This window comes from Schistocerca gregaria, chromosome 4, assembly GCF_023897955.1.
Source record: "Schistocerca gregaria isolate iqSchGreg1 chromosome 4, iqSchGreg1.2, whole genome shotgun sequence".
NCBI lineage: Eukaryota > Metazoa > Arthropoda > Insecta > Orthoptera > Acrididae > Schistocerca > Schistocerca gregaria.
Window position 1 is genome coordinate 367,527,748 of NC_064923.1, and position 20,906 is coordinate 367,548,653.

The window sequence follows — 20,906 nt, forward strand, 5'->3', positions numbered from 1 at the left end:
TGCTGGAAGCTTAGTCACTGAATGAATGTTGCTGTCTTCTGAATGAGTCAGTATTGTGCACAACAAATTCTACAATGGAATATATGTAAAGGGATGACAAATTTTGAATTTGGAGACACTTGAACAACAGTTTGGCCTATATGAAGTTCACAAGCTGATACCGCAAATCAGTCTGACCACCTGTTTCTGGGCTAAGAATATTCTTGGTCAGTGCATTGAGTTACTTCACAATATAACACCATACAAGATGAGAGAGTAAAAATGAGTTAAGTAGACAAGTCTTTGCATATCAATGTCAAAGACAGTGGAGATCATTTTTATAATGAAGATAGCAGCATGGAGATCATTTTTATAGTGAAAATAGCAACATAGAGATTCTTTTTGCAATGAAGATAGGAGCATTCAGTTGAAGCACAAGATCTTGAATGATATACTTTCATATAGTCTTCCATTTACCCCAGTCCTGATAATTTAAAATGGTTGAGTTCCCTGACTGATCATCATCGGACAATAAAATTTCACTTTTATAAGCTTTCCTAGTCCGATACTGTACTGCTGCTGTTACTGACTATCCAATTACCGTACATCCTTTATATTATGTACCACATGTTTCATGATAATACGTGTGTCATATGCAAAAAGAACAAATCTTTGAGACAGCTGTCATCTTTGGTGACAGATCATTGGTATGTATCAAGAAAAGCAGTAGGCCCAGAACAGAAGCATGTGCCCCCCCCCCCCCGCCCCCTCCACTGTCCAGTTTACATGATTCCAGTCAGATTCAAACCTCCCCCCTGTTCATTGACACTGGAGGATGACCTTTTGCTTCCTATTTTCCAGGTATGAAATAAACCATTGTTGAGCTTTTTCCCTAATCTCATAATGTTCCAACTTAACCAAAAATACTGTGTGGTCCACCAAAGCAAGTGCTTTTGTTAAATCAAAGAAAACACCTACTGTGCTCAACCTACCATGTGGCCCTGCTAGTACCTTGGAAAAAAAGAGAATGAATAGCATTTTCTGTGGACAACCCCTTCCTAAAGACAAACTGAGAATCCAACAGAAAATTGTATATACTGAGATGTGTCACTTCTCTCCTATACATTATTTTTGCAAAATCTTTTGAAAATCTTCTTAGCAAAGAAATCAACCAGTAATTGTTTGTGTTATCTCTTTCACTCTTTGTATAAAGTTGTTTCACTATCGAGAGTTTCAGTCTGTCCGTGGAAGCACACCTGAAAGGTAGGTTACTTAAATCCAACACAAATTAAAAGTATGTTGAAAATAGAACTATGACAGACTGATATCTTGGGGAAATGCATTGATTTTGCTGATATGATATGTAACAACATAATATCATACCTGATGTTTGTTAGTGGTACCAAAGTTAGTGTTCACACACTCATGGTAGAATGGATAAGTTGTGTTTTGTCAATGTGTTCCATTCCACACTTGATGTGTCACCTGGCTGATATATCTGTCAACTTTTACCTTAAAAATATCTTGTGGTCAGCATTCTTGGTGTAATACACTGTAGTGGACCTCCTACACAGTGCAACTAGGCCATGACATATCCTCTTGGCCGTGGACTACTTCATCTTTCACAGGGGTGGGTGCTGAAAGAGAGCTCTGATTTATTCAAGCTATTAACATGACATAGTCACTTTTATGATTGGTAACTCTTCTTATTTTATGCAAAATGTTTCCACTGTACAACTTCATTTACAATTGTGGATGAAACATACATCTCTTAACTTGTAGCTCACAATAGATTGCAACATGTATTGATTTACTGATTTGACATTACAGTCTGACAGTTCCCACGTAACTTCTTCAATTTTTATGACACTGAAATTATCACCTGTGCCTTTTGGTCTGTGACTTCCCAGGCACCAAAGCATAAGTGGCCCTCCCCAGCAGATGGAGACACTCCCTTACTATTGTGTCTTGTCAATGTTCTGAGCCAATGTCTTTTACACCCATGTGGACATACAACAAACCAGAGAACACACAGTAGGATGTTCCACATTTAACAACTGCCTAAATAATGTTTCCAGTTGCCACAAACATTTTGCATCAATCTCTGTAGTTAGAAGTGGAACATGTTATTCTGCAGAATCAAAAAATTACAAAAATGGTTCAAATGGCTCTGAGCACTATGGGACTTAATGTCTGAGGTCATCAGTCCCATAGAACTTAGAACTACTGAAACCTGACTAACCTAAGGACATCACACACATCTATGCCCGAGGCAGGATTCGAACCTGCGACTGTAGCGGTCATCCGGTTCCAGACTGTAGCGCCTAGAACCGCTCGACCACTCGGGACAGCAAAAAAAAAAAAAATTACACCACAGTGGACAAGACAGGAATAAAATTGAGAATAGCAAAGCAAAAGCAAAAATGCTGAACTCCATTTTCAAATGTTTCTTTACAAAGAAAAATCAAAGAGTATTATCCCAGTTTAACTCTCACACCACTGTGAAAATGAGTGATATGGATATTCATGTCAGTGATGTTGAGAATCAGCTGAAATCGCTAAAACTGAACAAATTTCTAGGGATATTCTATGCTGAATTTATGGTTCTTGTAATCATAATGTACTGTAGATCCAATGAACAAAAAACTGCTCAGTAGTTGGAAGAAAGCAGAGGTCATGGCCCTCTACAGAAAGAACAGCAAATGAAATACGCAAAACTGCCATCCAGCAACCTTGGCATCCATTAGTTGGAGAATCTTAGAACATTTTCTGAGCTCGAACATAATGACGTATCTCAAATGACGGTCGTGTGAAACCCAGGTCCCGCTATTCGTCCACGAGACTCAGAGGACCATAGACATGGGTTCACAGGTAGATGCCGTGTTTCTTGACTTCTGCAAGGCGTTTGACACAGTTCCCCACAGTTGTTTAATGTACAAAGTAAGAGCATACGGACTATCAGACCAATTGTGTGATTGGATTGAGGAGTTCCTAGATAACAGAACACAGCATGTCATTCTCAATGGAGAGAAGTCTTCCGAAATAAGAGTGATTTCAGGTGTGCCGCAGGGGAGTGTCATAGGACCGTTGGTATTCACAATATACATAAATGACCCGGTGGATGACATCGGAAGTTCACTGAGGCTTTTTGCAGATGATGCTGTGGTGTATCGAGAGGTTGCAACAATGAAAAATTGTACTGAAATGCAGAAGGATCTGCAGCGAGTTGACGCATGGTGCAGGGAATGGCAATTGAATCTCAATGTAGACGAGTGTAATTTGCTGCAAATACATAGAAAGATAGATCCCTTATCATTTAGCTACAAAATAGCATGTCAGTAACTGGAACAGTTAATCCCATAAATTATCTGGGAGTACGCATTAGAAGTGATTTAAAATGGGATGATCATATAAAGTTGATCGTCGGTAAAGCAGATGCCAGACTGAGATTCATTTGAAGAATCCTAAGGAAATGCAATCCGAAAACAAAGGAAGTAGGTCACAGTACGCTTGTTCGCCCACTGCTTGAATACTGCTCAACAGTGTGGGATCCATACCAGATAGGGTTGATAGAAGAGATAGAGAAGATCCAATGGAGAGCAGTGCGCTTCGTTACAGGATCATTTAGTAATCCCGAAAGCGTTACAGAAATGATAGATAAACTCCAGTGGAAGACTCTGCAGGAGAGACGCTCAGTAGCTCGGTACGGGCTTTTGTTAAAGTTTCGAGGACATACCTTCACCGAAGAGTCAAGCAGTATATTGCTCCCTCCTATGTATATCTCACGAAGTGACCATGAGGATAAAATCAGAGAGATTGGAGCCCACACAGAAGCATACCGACGATCCTTCTTTCCATGAACAATACGAGACTGGAATAGAAGGGAGAACTGATAGAGGTACTCAGGGTACCTTCCGCCACACACCGTCAGGTGCCTTGCGGAGTATGGATGTAGATGTAGATGTAGAAACAGAAAGACTTTCTCTGTGCAAACCAGCATGGATTCAAAAACATCAATCATTTGAAACCCAGCTCACACTTCACAAGGCAGTCTGGATATAGATACAGTATTGCTCAATTTCAGAAAAGAATTTGACTCAATGTCACATTTACACTTATTATCGGAAATACAGTTGTATGGAGTATTAAGTAAAAGTTGTGAGTGGGTTGAGGATTTTGTAATAGGAAGGATGCAGCTTATTATCTTGGATTTGGAGGAGGGAGGGGGAGGGTTAATACAGATGAAGAAGTAACTTCACATGGGTTCCCTGGATGTGTGTTGGGATGTTTGCTGTTCATGTTTTGTGTTAATGACCTTGCAGACGATATTAGTCGTAACCTCGGACTTTATGCAAATGATTCAGCCATTTATAATGAAGTTTTGTTTGAAAAAGGTTGTAGAAGTATTGAGTCTGTTCTTGATAGGTTGTCATTGTTGTACAAAGACTAGCAATTTGCTTTAAATGTTCAGAAATGTAAAATCGTGCACTCAAAAAAAAAATTTTTTTTTAATCATAATAGCCTATTATTACAGTACCATGAATCACATAGGCTTAGTTGTGGGTTAAGCAGGTGGCAGTCCATGGTTTTTTGACAGGATACTGGGGAAACACACTCAGATATTAAATTGATACAAACTATGGACCCCCCCCCAGTGAGTGACTGATTGGCGGGTGCAAATGCGAGCACATCTGTTTAATGAAATCTGGCGAGGAGGGAAGATTCTCGCTAACCTGAGTAAGAATAAATTCCCCCGGTTGGACCGGATTCTCCCCTGTAGGTCAAGTTTATAGGTCAAGCATGGACCAAGTAGCACCCACAGGAGAGCTTCTGACCAGAGACAATCATGGCATCAAAGGGCCATCTTGAGAGTGCAGTGCCATATCTCCACCAACCCATTGCTTAGTGGGTGATTGGCGGTAGTGTGTATTTTTTAATACCGCAGAAATTGCAGAGGATGATGAAAAAGGAGGATTCAAACTGTCGATCCTGATCGGTGGTGATAGTGGTCGGGCACCTGAAACGAGCAATCCATGAGCCAATCAAAGCCTTGGCTACTGTCTCAGCAGTAATGGAGGGGGACAGCCTCGACCCAGCGAGACAAATGGTCGATAGTTGATAAGATGTATCTATGGCCCTCCAAAGGAGGAAGAGGCCCTGATCAGATCAATATGTACGTGATGGAATCGTCCTGCGGGAATGTCAAACTTGCCCAGAGGCGGGGAGGTGCCACGGCTGATCTTGCTGTGCTGGCAAGCGACAGAGCTGTGTGCCCAGGTTTGACAGTCCCGTTTGATATTCTTCCAAATAAAATGTTCTGATACGAGATGTGCAGTGGCTGGAACGTCCAGGTGGTCTAGAATATGCAGGGCGTCGAAAACCTGTCAGCGCAGTCCGGTCAGGAGCAAAGGACATAGGGTGCCGGTCGAAGAATCACACCACATCTCGTCGGAAATGCCAAGAAATTTAGCCTTTATGGAAACAAGTGATGTTTGTGGATCTTGTAGGAGAGCCTGAGAATCTTCGTCAGGAGCTTGGAGGGAGAACAGATCGGAAAGATCAACGATGCAGGAAATGGCACTGATCTGTGAGAAGAAATTTACTGAGCCTGAGATAGGTAATGTTGACGTGTTGACAGCTCGTAGAAGTGACTTCGTCTATGAAGAAGCGGGTTGAGCCATCAATGTAGGTATGATCAACACGTTAGAGGTGACCACTCGGCTGGGCAGATGAATGAACGGAGTGTAATGTAAGAGGACGCCTGTTAGGTTCCTCGCAGGACTCGGTGTCTCTTAGTTCCTGCAGTCGGCATTTGGGTGTTGGCATGGCAACCTGCACTTCTTGGCGTCATTGCTGAACACTTTGTGGTACCAGGAGAAAGGGTGAGGAGGAGGTGGAGACTGCGACAGTGGGGGCGGCTTGTCCTCATTGATTTGTTCCAGAAAATAGACCAGTACATAAGGTGCGTGGGTGACCCTGGAGTGCTCGGACAGCATAGATAGTGAGCCGATGCCGCCAGGAGACGGAGACGAGGTGATGACGGAGCAAGCCCTGCCACTGCCAGCCCAAGGTCGGTATGTAGGGGCGGCTGTGCTGACAAACGGTGTGGAATGAACCAGCCGATGTTGCCACAGCAGCGAATACAACTGGTCAGCGATGCGTAGGCAGGAGCCGATGGACTCGAACGAGTGTAGTAACAGATGGATCCGTAGACCGGTAGATAGTTTGGCAGACCACACAGCCCATAGTGTGGCGTCAGGCATGGTACGCTTGCTCACGCGCAATCGAAGGCAGCACCAGAGTTGGGAGGGAGTGTGTTCCCCCAGGTGCTCTCCATAGAGAATCTTGATTATTAACTCCTGTGGTGAGCAGGCAAGTCGTTCCATTATTGTCTTCTTTGCAAACTCATATCTTGGTGCAGGTGGCGGTGAAAGGAGTGCGTTACAAATCAAATCCAAGTGGTAGTGGAGAGGTGTGACAAGGCAGAGAAACTTTGAGTCGTCGTCAGACACATGATGTAACTCGAACAGATGCTCAACGTGCGCGAACCACAATGCCAGGTTGTCCTCGTATAAGAGCAGTAGCTCCGGTGGGCAGCCAGGAGGGGGTGACAACGGCGACTTCGATGTGTCCTGGGGTAGCGGCTGAACTGATGTTAAGTCAGTGGTTGGTACTGTAGGCCTGGATTTAAACCAGGTGAGCGAATCTGTAGTAGTGGCAGCTGGCATAGTTGACTGTGTGTCACAAGAACACACCACGGCAAGCACGAATGGTACCGTGGAAACAGGCAGATGGACGACACACGAGGGGGCCTAGAAACTGGATCATGAGTGACGAGTGCTGGATGGAAACGATCCACTTCTGGAACAGGGCGTGAAACCAGTGCGGCAGTCTCAGGCAGTGCTGCGGGAGCGGCAGGTGGTTGAGCGACCAGAAACAGGGACCCCATAGTGCATGTGGCAGGCTACTGAGGCGAGGTAAGGGGTCCATGTTACGCGAAACACTGAATTGTGCATGTAAATTGGACACAACTGGAACACTACATGTGCAGAATGGGTCCGGCGCAGTTTGTAGGAATGGCGGCATTGCACTGGCCCGACAGCAACTGATGTAGCATGAAGGTGGGTGGCTAAACATGTGTTCGAATGGAGATTACTTTGTTCTTGTAACACTCGATTTGCAGAGACACAATTCAAAATATTGTTCAGTTCACATTTCACTGTCAGATGGGCATAATCCGGTGATGTGAAGCCTGAGTCCATTGTTCGCTCTCTAATAGCGTAATTGTCGACCATTGAAAACTAATGAGGTTAGCACACGGCATTGGTTGAGGATGCGAATTACTGTGTGTAAATTATGAATACGCCATTGGCGGAGAAATGACGAAACTCGGTGAGCAGAGTTGTGCTTCCACATCTTCGAACAAGGCATTGTTTGGCATTTTCATTGTGTAGTGCATATAGTCTGTTGCATAAACACTGGCGCGGAAGACACGAGACATGAACAAACTGCGAGGTCACCACTATGGGAATGGGATCGGTAGTTGGGATATAGAAAACTTAATTCCCATGTATGTCATGGCTCATATATATTTACACTCGACACTGCATCTGTACAGAATGAAGTAAAGTAAAGTTAAGATGGAGGCTCGACAGAGCACTTAGATTTCACAGATATTAAGTTTCGTGATTGACACGAACTATCGACGCTACAGGTATGTTGGCAATTACACTATGCCGTGCACTTCACAATAGTTTGCAGATGGCTCTGAGCACTATGGAACTTAACATCTGTGGTCATCAGTCCCCTAGAACTTAGAACTACTTAAACCTAACTAACCTAAGGACATCACACAACACCCAGCCATCACAAGGCAGAGAAAATCCCTGACCCTGCGGGGAATCGAACCCGGGAACCCAGGCGTGGGAAGCGAGAACGCTACCGCACGACCACGAGATGCGGGCTAGTTTGCAGAGAATGGTTGTAGACACAAATGTACGAATACCAATATTTCTGATTTATTGATGTATTGTTGGCGTCTCAATTGACACACCACATATATATAAATAAGGTGAGGACAGCTGATGATCCCTTGAGTGCAGATGCACAGCAGGCTCGAACTCTTAGGGTAAGCAGCTAAATACTGTGAGTAATGAGGATAATACATTAGTAGAGTGTGTATAAGTTGAGAATTTTGGTCTGATGGTAGGCATGTTAGAGTAATACATGCATTTGTTGATGATCATTGTGTGCAGATGGCACAGTGGTCAGCGCATCTGCCTAGCACGCAGGAGACCAGGATTTGAATCCCAGTCCAGCACAAATTCAGCTTTCCCCATTGATTTAAATAAATGCCCACTTGCAGCCAATCCCTTAAATTGCTTTGTGTCTTGATACACAATGTTTCCTCAGCAGTGATATCATAGTTTGTAGAGGGGTTGGCATAGTGAGATGTACTTATCACCCATGTCTCTTTGGTTGCTCTATCTGCCACATCATTTTCTGTCAGTCCCCTGTGGCCTGGAATCCAGCAGAATGGCATCACATAGCCCAGTGGCTGCAAGAGGAAGAATATGTCCTAGATGCTTTGGAGTGATTTTTCTGCTCAGTACAGCTACTAGAGTGCCTGCAAAACACTTATGCAATCAGAGCACACTGATGTGTGATATTCACGGCATTTCTCTATTTGCCACTTTTCTTTGAGAAGTTGTTTTGAATACTGCTAATAAAAAAGCAGTGGTAAGTGATAAACAAGAGAACATCCAGACATGATGACTATTATAAAATATTTAAAGTACCTGCTGATCTAGTCCCAACAATAAACTGAAGTAGGAGCAGTAGGTGTCCTTTTCCATTAGTTGCCAAGTATGGAAGAACCATTTCTTTGTTGTGTGTTTGATACTATCTTATAGATTTAGTTAAGGGTTTGTTTGTCACTGCAATTTCAAGCCTGTAAGTTGGTAATGTTCCCTTTCCACAAAGAAAACTAATTGTGTGTCTGGGACAAAAAGTTTGCTATCAACTCTATTGAAGGATTCCTCTACTGATCTAGATGCTCGATTGGGTATTCATTTTATATTGAACCATTATAGAAATGGTTTAACTGGTAAATGTAGACATGTATAGCAAAGCTGTATGGTGTTCATGTTCACCACAGCAGGCTGTGATTTTGCAAATCGTGTGAGCTCAGAAAAACATGGCACAAAGCCAAGACAAACAGTTCAGTACTGTGGTATATAATATGTAGGTGTCATTTTTTCTTCTTATTCATTATTTGCTGGTTATCAAATTGCACTGGATATGTTGACGCGGAGTACATTGAAATTATTTTAAAAGGAAAAATAAGAAGAACATGATGAGGTAGTACTGTGACTATTATCACTGCATATGTGTGAAGTTACTTAAATGGGAAGTTTTAGTCATGTAATCATTCTGTCTGCAATATTTCTAGTCTGTGTCTAAATTTCAGCTTAGGAGCAACACATGTGTTACAGGCTGGGTCACAGAAACATCAGTGTTCATAAAAAGATTGGCAAAACTGATAGCGATAGCAACAGTTCTCTCAGACTGTATAGTGTAGTCTGCATGTCAGCTGATACTGATGTTTGTAGATTTCACATTCCAATCTGATGAATTATTGACCCTCAGTTCCCTGTGCTCATCCCAACAATAAACTGAAGTATGAGCGGTAAGTGTCCTTTTCCATCAGTCACCAAACATGAAAGAACCATTTCTTTGTTGTGGGTTTGGTACTATCTTATAGATTTAGTCAAGGGGTTGTTTGTCACTGTGCAATTTCAAGCCTGTAAGTTGGCAATGTTTCCATTCCATAAAGAAAATGAATTGCATGTTTGGGACAAAAAGTTTGCTATCAACTCTTGTGAAGGATCCCTCTACTAATGCAGATGCTGGATTGGGTATTCATTTTATATCAAACCATTATAGAAATGGTTTGACTGGTAAATGCGGACATGTATGGCAAAGCTGTATGATGTCCATGTTCACCACAGCAGTCTGTGATTTTACAAATCATGTGAGCTCAGAGAAACATGGCACAAAGCCAAGACAAACAGTTACCTGCCAGGTTAGCTGAGAGCGCTAATGCATTGCTTCCTGGACTTGGGTAGGCACACCGGCCCCAGATTGAATCCGTCCGGTGGATTACCGATGTCGTTTGGTGTGCTGGCCAGCCTGGATGTGGTTTTTAGGCGGTTTTCCACATCCCACTATGTGAATAGTGGGCTGGTCCCCACATTCCGCCTTAGTTACACGACTCGCATACATCTGAATATGTTCGCACTATTCCATGACTTACACTACCTGCAGACAGCAGGGATACACTAATTCCGTCCCGGAGGGGTATAGGGTGGCGGCAGGAAGGGCATCCAGCCACCCCTTTCCACTAACCTTGCCAAATCCGTTCCTAACAATGCCGACCCTGCATCATTGCGGGATATGGCACCAGTGAAAGAAAGAAAGCCAAGAAAAACAGTTCAGTATTGTGGTATATAATATTTAGGTGTCATTTTTTCTTCTTATTCATTATTAGCTGGGTATCAAATTGCACTGGTTATAGTGACGCAGAGTACATTTAAATTAATGATGATGTAAATAAAATAGAAAGAAACTTCCACATGGGAAAAATATAGTAAAAACAAAGATTCCAAGACTTACCAAGCGGGAAAGCGCCGATAGATAGGCACAATAAATAAAACGCACAAACACACACACAGCATTTCGAGCTTTCGCAACCGGCGGCTGCTTCGTCAGGAAAGAGGGAAGGAAAAGGAAAGATGAAAGGATGTGGGTTTTAAGGGAGAGGGTAAGGAGTCATTCCAATCCCGGGAGCGGAAAGACTTACCTTAGGGGGAAAAAAGGATAGGTATATACTCGCACACACACACACACACACACACACACACACACACACACACACACACACACACACATATCCATCCATACATACACAGACAAAAGCAGACATATTTAAAGGCAAAGAGTATGGGCAGAGATGTAAGTCGAGGCAGAAGTGTGGAGGCAAAGATGATGTTGAATGACAGGTGAGGTATGAGTGGCGGCAACTTGAAATTAGCGGAGATTGAGGCCTGGTGGAGAACAAGAAGAGAGGACATATTGAAGGGCGAGTTCCCATCTCCGGAGTTTCTGATAAGTTGGTGTTGGTGGGAAGTATCCAGATAACCTGGACGGTGTAACACTGTGCCAAGATGTGCTGGCCATGCACCAAGGCATGTTTAGCCACAGGGTGATCCTCATTACCAACAAACACTGTCTGCCTGTGTCCATTCATGCGAATGGACAGTTTGTTGCTGGTCATTCCCACATAGAAAGCATCACAGTGTAGGCAGGTCAGTTGGTAAATCACGTGGGTGCTTTCACACGTGGCTCTGCCTTTGATCGTGTACACCTTCCAGGTTACAGGACTGGAGTAGGTGGTGGTGGGAGGGTGCATAGGACATGTTTTACACCGGGGGTGGTTGCAAGGGTAAGAGCCAGAGGGTAGGGAAGGTGGTTTTGGGATTTCATAGGGATGAACCAAGAGGTTACGAAGGTTAGGTGGACGACGGAAAGACACTCTTGGTGGAGCGGGGAGGATTTCATGAAGGATGGATCTCATTTTGGGGCAGGATTTTAGGAAGTCGTATCCCTGCTGGAGAGCCACATTCAGAATCTGATCCAGTCCCGGGAAGTATCCTGTCACAAGTGGGGCACTTTTGGGGTTCTTCTGTGAGAGGTTCTGGGTTTTAGGGGATGAGGAAGTGGCTCTGGTTATCTGCTTCTGTACCAGGTCGGGAGGGTAGTTGCAGGATGCGAAAGCTGTTTTCAGGTTGTTGGTGTAATGGTCCAGGGATTCAGGACTGGAGCAGATTCGTTTGCCACGAAGGCGTAGGCTGTAGGGAAGGGACAGTTTGATATGGAATGGGTGGCAGCTGTCATAATGGAGGTACTGTTGCTTGTTGGTGGGTTTGATGTGGACGGATGTGTGAAGCTGGCCATTGGACAGATGGAGGTCAGCGTCAAGGAAAGTGGCATGGGATTTGGAGTAGGACCAGGTGAATCTGATGGAACCAAAGGAGTCGAGGTTGGAGAGGAAATTCTGGAGTTCTTCTTCAATGTGAGTCCAGATCATGAAGATGTCATCAATAAATCTGTACCAAACTTTGCGTTGGCAGGCTTGGGTAACCAAGAAGGCTTCCTCTAAGCGACCCATAAATAGGTTGGCATACGAGGGGGCCATCCGGGTACCCATGGCTGTTCCCTTTAATTGTTGTTATGTCTGGCCTTCAAAAGTGAAGAAGTTGTGGGTCAGGATGAAGCTGGCTAAGGTGATGAGGAAAGACGTTTTAGGTAGGGTGGCAGGTGATTGGCGTGAAAGGAAGTGCTCCATTGCAGCGAGGCCCTGGACGTGCGGGGTATTTGTGTATAGGGAAGTGGCATCAATGGTTACAAGGATGGTTTCCGGGGGTAACAGACTGGGTACGGATTCCAGGTGTTCGAGAAAGTGGTTGGTGTCTTTGATGAAGGATGGGAGACTGCATGTAATGGGTTGAAGGTGTTGATCTACGTAGGCAGAGATACGTTCTGTAGGGGCTTGGTAACCAGCTACAATGGGGCGGCCAGGATGTTTGGGTTTGTGAATTTTAGGAAGTAGGTAGAAGGTAGGAGTGCGAGGTGTCAGTGGGGTCAGGAGTTTGATGGAGTCAGGTGAAAGGGTTCCACGACCGTGGTACTTGATCGTCGGGAGTATGTGGCTGAGGGACTGCGTCAGCTTTCAGACAACTCTACATACAAAGTTTGCCAAGGTAATCCCATTCCTGATGTCCAGGCGGAGCTTCAAGGAATCCTCAGAACCTTAGGCCCCCTACTAAACCATGGACCTTGCTGTTGGTGGGGTGTGGCTTGCTTGTCTTTGTGATACAGATAACCGTACCGTAGGTGCAACCACAACGGAGGGGTATCTGGTGAGAGGCCAGACAAATGTGTGGTTCCTGAAGAGGGGCAGCAGCCTTTTCAGTAGTTGCAAGGGCAATAGTCTGGATGATTGACTGATCTGGCCTTGTAACAATAACCAAAACGGCCTTGCTGTGCTGGTACTGCGAACGGCTGAAAGCAAGGGGAAACTACGGCCGTAATTTTTCCCGAGGGCATGCAGCTTTACTGTATGATTAAATGATGATGGTGTCCTCTTGGGTAAAATATTCCGGAGGTAAAATAGTCCCCCATTCGGATTTCCAGGAGGGCACTACTCAAGAGGATAAGGAGAAAGAAAACTGGTGTTCTACGGATTGGAGCGTGGAATGTCAGATCCCTTAATCGGGCAGCTAGGTTAGAAAATTTAAAAAGGGAAATGGATAGGTTAAAGTTAGATATAGTGGGAATTAGTGAAGTTCAGTGGCAGGAGGAACAAGACTTTTGGGCAGGTGACTACAGGGTTATAAACACAAAATCAAATAGGGGTAATGCAGGAGTAGGTTTAATAATGAATAGGAAAATAGGAATGCGGGTAAGCTACTATGAACAGCATAGTGAACGCATTATTGTGGCCAAGACAGATACGAAGCCCACACCTACTACAGTAGTACAAGTTTATATGCAACTAGCTCTGCAGATGACGAAGAAATTGAAGAAATCTATGATGAAATAAAAGAAATTATTCAGGTAGTGAAGGGAGCTGAAAATTTAATAGTCATGGGTGACTGCAATTCGAGTGAAGGAAATGTAGTAGGTGGATATGGATTGGGGCTAAGAAATCAAAGAGGAAGCCGCTTGGTAGAATTTTGCACAGAGCACAACTTAATCATAGCTAACACTTGGTTCAAGAATCATAAAAGAAGGTTGTACACATGGAAGAACCCAGGAGATACTAAAAGGTATCAGATAGATTATATAATGGTAAGACAGAGATTTAGGAACCAGGTTTTAAATTGTAAGACATTTCCAGGGGCGGATGTGGACTCTGAGCACAATCTATTGGTTATGACCTGTAGATTAAAACTGAAGAAACTGCAAAAAGGTGGGAATTTAAGGAGATGGGACCTGGATAAACTGAAAGAACCAGAGGTTGTACAGAGTTTCAGGGAGAGCATAAGGGAACAATAGACAGGAATGGGGGAAAGAAATACAGTAGAAGAAGAATGGGTAGCTTTGAGGGATGAAGTAGTGAAGGCAGCACAGGATCAAGTAGGTAAAAAGGTGGGGGCTAGTAGAAATCCTTGGGCAATAAATGAAGCAGGCAAAAAGGAATACAAACGTCTCAAAAATGAGATCAATAGGTAGTGCAAAATGGCTAAGCAGGGATGGCTAGAGGACAAATGTAAGGATGTAGAGGCTTAACTCACTAGGTGTAAGATAGATACTGCCTACAGGAAAATTAAAGAGACCTTTGGAGATAAGAGAACCACTTGTATGAACATCAAGAGCTCAGATGGAAACCCAGTTCTAAGCAAAGAAGGGAAAGCAGAAAGGTGGAATGAGTATATGGAGGTTCAATACAAGGGCGATGTACTTGAGGACAATATTATGGAAATGGAAGAGGATGTAGATGAAGATGAAATGGGAGATACGATACTGCGTGAAGAGTATGACAGCAGGTGTTGACAGATGTGAAAATTACTGAACTATCAGTTTAATAAGCCACAGCTGCAAAATACTAACACAAATTCTTTACAGACGAATGGAAAAACTAGTAGAAGCCGACCTCAGGGAAGATCAGTTTGGATTCCGTAGAAATGTTGGAACACGTGAGGCAATACTGACCTTACGCCTTATCTTAGAAGAAAGATTAAGGAAAGGCAAACCTACGTTTCTAGCATTTGTAAACTTAGAGAAAGCTTTTGACAATGTCGACTGGAACACTCTCTTTCAAATTCTATAGGTGGCAGGGGTAAAATACAGGGAGCGAAAGGCTATTTACAATTTGTACAGAAACCAGATGGCAGTTATAAGAGTCGAGGGACATGAAAGGGAAGCAGTGGTTGGGAAGGGAGTGAGACAGGGTTGTAACCTCTCACCAATGTTATTCAATCTGTATATTGAGCAAGCATTAAAGGAAACAAAAGAAAAATTTGGAGTAGGTATTAAAATTCATGGAGAAGAAATAAAAACTTTGAGGTTCGCCGATGACATTGTAATTCTGTCAGAGACGGCAACGGACTTGGAAGAGCAGCTGAATGGAATGGACAGTGTCTTGAGAGGACTATATGAGATGAACATCAACAAAAGCATAACAAGGATAATGGAATGTAGTCAAATTAAATCGGGTGATGCTGAGGGAATTAGATTAGGAAATGAGACACTTACGGTAGTAAAGCAGTTTTGCTATTTGGGGAGCAAAATAACTGATGATGGTCGAAGTAGAGAGGATATAAAATGTAGACTGGCTATGGCAAGGAAAGCGTTTCTGAAGAAGAGAAATTTGTTAACATCGAGTATAGATTTAAGTGTCAGGAAGTCTTTTCTGAAAGTATTTGTATGGAGTGTAGCCATGTATGGAAGTGAAACATGGACAATAAATAGTTTGGACAAGAAGAGAATAGAAGCTTTCGAAATGTGGTGCTACAGAAGAATGCTGAAGATTAGATGGGTAGATCGCATAAGTAATGAGGAAGTATTGAATAGGATTGGGAAGAATAGAAGTTTGTGGCACAACTTGACCAGAAGAAGGGATCGGTTGGTAGGACATGTTCTGAGGCATCAAGGGATCACCAATTTAGTATTGGAGGGCAGCGTGGAGGGTAAAAATCGTAGAGGGAGGCCAAGAGATGAATACACCAAGCAGATTCAGAAGGATGTAGGTTGCAGTAGGTACTGGGAGATGAAGAAACTTGCACAGTATAGTGTAGCATGGAGAGCTGCATCAAACCAGTCTCAGGACTGAAGACCACAACAACAACAACAACAACAATCATTCTGTCTGCAATTTTTCTAGTCTGTGTCAAAGTTTCAGCTTAGGAGTAACACTTTTAATTACTGTGTCACAGGCTTGGTCACAGAACCATCAGTGTTCATAAAAAGATTGGCTAAACTAATAGCGATGGCAAAAGTTCTCTTTATAGTGTAGTCTGTATGTCAGCTGATACTGAAGTTTGTAGATTTCACTTTCCAATGTGATGAGTTATTGACCCTCAGTTCCCTGTGCTCATCAATCCACAGGTAGCTCTCCACAGCCCATCTGGTCATGCATCATCACTTTCATATGCATCAGAACGTAGATCCTTCTGCTTTAGTCTCTCACTCAGCTCAAGCATTTTTAGGTGTTTGGAGTGGTTGTAATTACGTTCTTGTTGTATGCATTCTGCAAAACCGCTACTTATAAGTAATTAGAACAAGTACATGAACATTCGTTTATTGCAACACTCACATAACATACATCCAATTCAGATAAAACACCTGTGAATCTGTCCAGGGTGCAGAACTAAATTCCATAAATGAACAGTCACTTCCAGAAATAGACAACCATCCAGAGACAAGTTACTGTGTCACTGCCCAGGTTTTAGTGAGCCCTATCTTTGCTGGTGGTGTACTTGTGGGTGGTAAGTTCTGGCCCAGTGGCAGCTCTCTTCTGACTTTTGCTAATGTGAGCTCTGGTCTATGTAGTTGATCCCCTCTGACTGAGAACTGGTGAAGACAGGCTCCTGGCTTCCAATGATAAACTGCTGGTTATTGAGGAATCCTGAACACTTGGCTCCACTGATGATGAGCTCTGCTGGATTGCTGGCGAACTGAGCCATGAGGTATAAAACAAAATTGATCACTACAGTAAATCTGTACTCTTGGCTGATGCTGCAGGAAATGATGAATGCTCCACGCATTGAATCTGTAAGCAGGGTGATGTCATTGTTGTATGTGATTAGCACTTGTGATTAGATGTGGCAAAATAATGTGGTCACCACTGGTGACATCTAGAGAACCACTGAAGTTCTCGTCACTCTTGGCCTCGCCTTGATATAGGGACATTGACATACCTCTATGACAGAGTGGTGGACAACCTGGCAGGGGTAGTGATGAGGTATACAACAATTCTGATCACTTTTGTTTTTACTTTGTTTCAGATGTGCCGTAAAGTCATCCCTTTATAACCTCTCTAATGTTCTGTCTTCGATAAGCATTGCTGTGAACTTCTACGAGGTTTGATTGAAACACCTTCTGTAAGACTTCCCTTGAATTTGGCTGGTTTTGCTGTCAGCTCATGTGATTACAACAAATCGATTCTAGAATAGCAGCTCTGGACAGAGTGGTTTTCACTAGTACATCAATGGTCATTTATCTACCTGCCTGGCCAACTATCTTCTGTTTCTTTCACAGCCTACTTTAACTGTTAATGGCTGTATGATCTTGTCCAAATTGAACTCATTCCTATAGCAATCATTTGTGCCTCAAAAGGGTTCACTGTTGTTGTAGATAGTACATCTACCTACTGACGTCATTCAGCTAAAATATGTGCACTATCATGTCACAACAACAGTTTATGTTTTGAAAATTGAGGAACTGGGCACTGGTGTTTTCAACAGAATGAAGAGTATACTTTACACTATTAAATTTTATACAGGTTTGTGAAAATATTGTTTAATTCTTATACATACGCCGTATCTGTGTCACCTTTCCCCTATACTGCTATTCAGCAAGTTCTTCACAAAAAAAACTTATTTAATTATTATGATCAACTGTAATTACCAATGATGATACTACAACATATATGAAACATAAGACGATATGTATTTATAACATCAAAATGAATCAAAAAGAAATACAGCATTTCACACATCAGCAACTTACAGTCCTAAATAAATCACCGTTGTGCTATCAGATAATTATATCATCAATGCTTACTAACCCAAAATTATGCATTCAAAGAATATAAAATGAAAAACTTTTATGTAAAATAATTGTGCTTCAAACAATTTGTGGAGGCACATAACTAAAATGATGAATGTTACAAAATGCACAGTCTCAGCCAGGAAAGACATACAAGAATATAACTTTGGATACACAAGACTTCTTAGCATCATGATCAGTTTCACTGCTCCACTGATTAATACTGAGTGAGCACTTATATGTAAGCATTCTACATATTATTTGGCAAGAAGGTAGTGCAACACTTATGAGGAACTTCATTCTTTAAAGAACAAAATGCAGACCTATTAGGCAGCTTTCTCAGTTGCAGGTTAATGGGGACATGCATTTCACGCATGGTATTAGAGAATTCAATCCAGTATCATTTGTGTAAAGATGCTCCCAAAAGTGAGAACATTTTATTGAGTAAATAGATGTTTAAGAAGGACATAACTTTTCCACATTACATAACCTTCAAGGGCAGGTAACCTGAAGAAAACATCTTTGCCTCCCTTTGTGATCCAAATTGAATTCATCTTGGCCTAACCTGTCCCATCTTCAACCATTTCCTCTTTCCTCTGCTGTTAAAGAACCAGTTGTTCCAAAATATAAGACTATAGGTATTTATTTTTATGTCGTCGTATCAGCAGTAGTTGTACATTGTTAGCCTGTCTTTATCTCTGAGAATTTGACAAGGCAGTGTTTACTACATTGACAGAGGGGAAAAAACTAAACTTTGTACTTATCTTAGTTTTAATTTTCCTGTATCTTATGGTTTATTAATTCGTAATATATGTATATACTGGTGTGTTTCCAGCTCTTTAGGGTATTTTTTTTAAAACAGTATTTTTTCTTTCAGATTGTCAACTTAAATCAATGGAGTCAGATAATACATCCAGATGAAATCAACAAGATTTGCAGAGATGTGATATTAAAAAATCCTAAATTAGTAAAACAGTACAAAAATGGAAAGAAGAAAGTACTGAAAGCTTTATTAGGAGAAGCTGCAAGGTCAACAAATGAAAGAGTTAAAATGTCCCTAGTAGAACAACAGCTTAAGGCAATGCTAGACAAGGAGTAGGGTTTCTTCAGCACAGAGTGTGTGTGTGTGTGTGTGTGTGTGTGTGTGTGTGTGTGTGTGTGTGTGTCAGGTGTATGTTTGTAAGACCTGACATCATTGGGTGATGGAGACACAGCAATCTGTGTTATTTCAAACAAATTTTAATAGTCTCGATCACAGTAAAATGTAATTACAACTTGGTGATTACCAGCTTCAGTTGACTAGCAACCATCCTCAGATCTATTGAAATAAACAGAAATATTGTCTTTCTGTTAATGTGGAAACATAACAATATTTTTTAAAAAATGTACATTTTATAGAAGTAATAAAACATGTTTAAAAAAATCATATCATGATTACACTCAGATTGCCACCACAGTACAGCATTAACCACAAAATATCATTCTAGTGTAAGTGTGGTATGTTTTTTCCTATTTTTTGTTTTAATGTCTTTATAAAAATATATGTATTTAAGTATTGTTGGGTTTCCATGTTATCTGAAAGGGAATTTTTCTGATTATTTCTATAGCTTTGAGGATGGTTGTGTCAACTGAAACCGGTAATTATCAAGTTGTAATTATATTTTATTGTGAGCAAGAGTATTAGAATTAAATAATATTTGTGTGTGTGTGTACTTTCAGATTTGTACAGTATATGATGAATGCTGTAAACTTATCTGTAATGTTATTTTTTCTAAAGATTTCAATTAAAAGTCTGATGACAATTATCAGTGTGTCATATTTTCTCAACATACCTCATTAATAAAAATACATGTATGTATCTGTACAAGTTGAGTACTGAATGTCTGTCATACCTTAGAGAAGAAACAAATAGATTAGATAATGAATCCTGTGTGAGCTGTTTTTGTAGCTATAACAGAAATTGTAGCAGCTGCAGGAAAAGTAGTACCACTTTTTTTCTTTACAACACAACAGGCCTCAAAGTACCCCACCTGGAAGAGATGGAGGAGTCAGTCCAAGTGGATTGATGGTAGATGAACTGTTCATGTCTGTGTTAAACCATAGTGTGAAACATGAGCAGCCAACAAAGGAAAAACTGAAATAAATAATTCTGTACAATCATGAATCACACTTTCAGATTGCTTCCTTGAACTTTGCTAAAGATAATGCCACTGTTTTCTTAACCTCTCCTTTTCACTGTGGGCACAAAATCAAGGCCTTAGATTTCTACATCTGCATCCATTCTATACAAACGATCATAAAGTGCATGGCAGAGGATACTTCCTGCTGTACCAGTCATTACAATTCTTCCCAGTCTGTTTACATGTGATGTGTAGAAAGAATGATTATTTAAATGCCTCTTTGTGCACCTTAATTAGTCTAATCTTAGTCTTGTGATCACTATGGGAGCAATACGTATGGCTTTGTAGTGCATTCCTTGATTCACCATTTAAAACTGGTTTTTAAAAATTTGTAAATAGGATTTCTCTTGATAGTTAGAATCTGTCTTCAAGCACTTGCCAGTTCAGGTCCCTGTGATGATCTCCCATTAGTCAAACATACCCTGAAGTAGGTAACTATTCATGTAGCCCTTGCCTGTATGCTTTTAATATCCCCCATTAGTTTTATTTGACATGAGTCCCACACAATTGAGCTGTATTCTAGGATGACCTATATTTGGACCTGCAAAGGCTAAATATAACATTACTTGCACTGATCTCATTAGCAGTTTGAAAGGAATAACAGCTAATGCACCAACAATTACTGTATACAACAGTGCAAGCCTTGTATGTGTAGCATATCCTTTGCATTTATAGTCTGTAAAATCTTGAAAGTCTTTAGTGTCACCTTTCAGCTCAAACATATTAACATAGATTTTTTGTCATCTTATGTAAGGGGAAGACTTCTAGCTGTTCAGCAGCAAACAGCAGATTACTCACTTGGGGCCCCAACATACCTTCTCACCAAGCACCTCAAACAACTGCTTAGCCCTTACGTTGGGAGATGTACACACCATATCCGTAACTTCATGAATTTCCTTGGATGCACCAACAACT

General features: G+C 41.8%; 1 protein-coding gene across 2 annotated transcripts in view; it reads left to right on the top strand.

Moving 5' to 3' along the window:
• Positions 1-19,616, top strand: part of LOC126267296 (glutamyl-tRNA(Gln) amidotransferase subunit B, mitochondrial) — a 138,598-nt gene extending 118,982 nt beyond the window's left edge. For both annotated transcript variants that reach the window (XM_049972372.1, XM_049972373.1), the window contains one exon: positions 18,689-19,616. In XM_049972372.1, coding sequence (XP_049828329.1) covers positions 18,689-18,910 — 222 coding nt within the window. In that variant the 3' untranslated portion in view covers positions 18,911-19,616. The remainder of the gene's footprint in view (positions 1-18,688) is intronic.
• Positions 19,617-20,906: the final 1,290 nt, after the last annotated feature.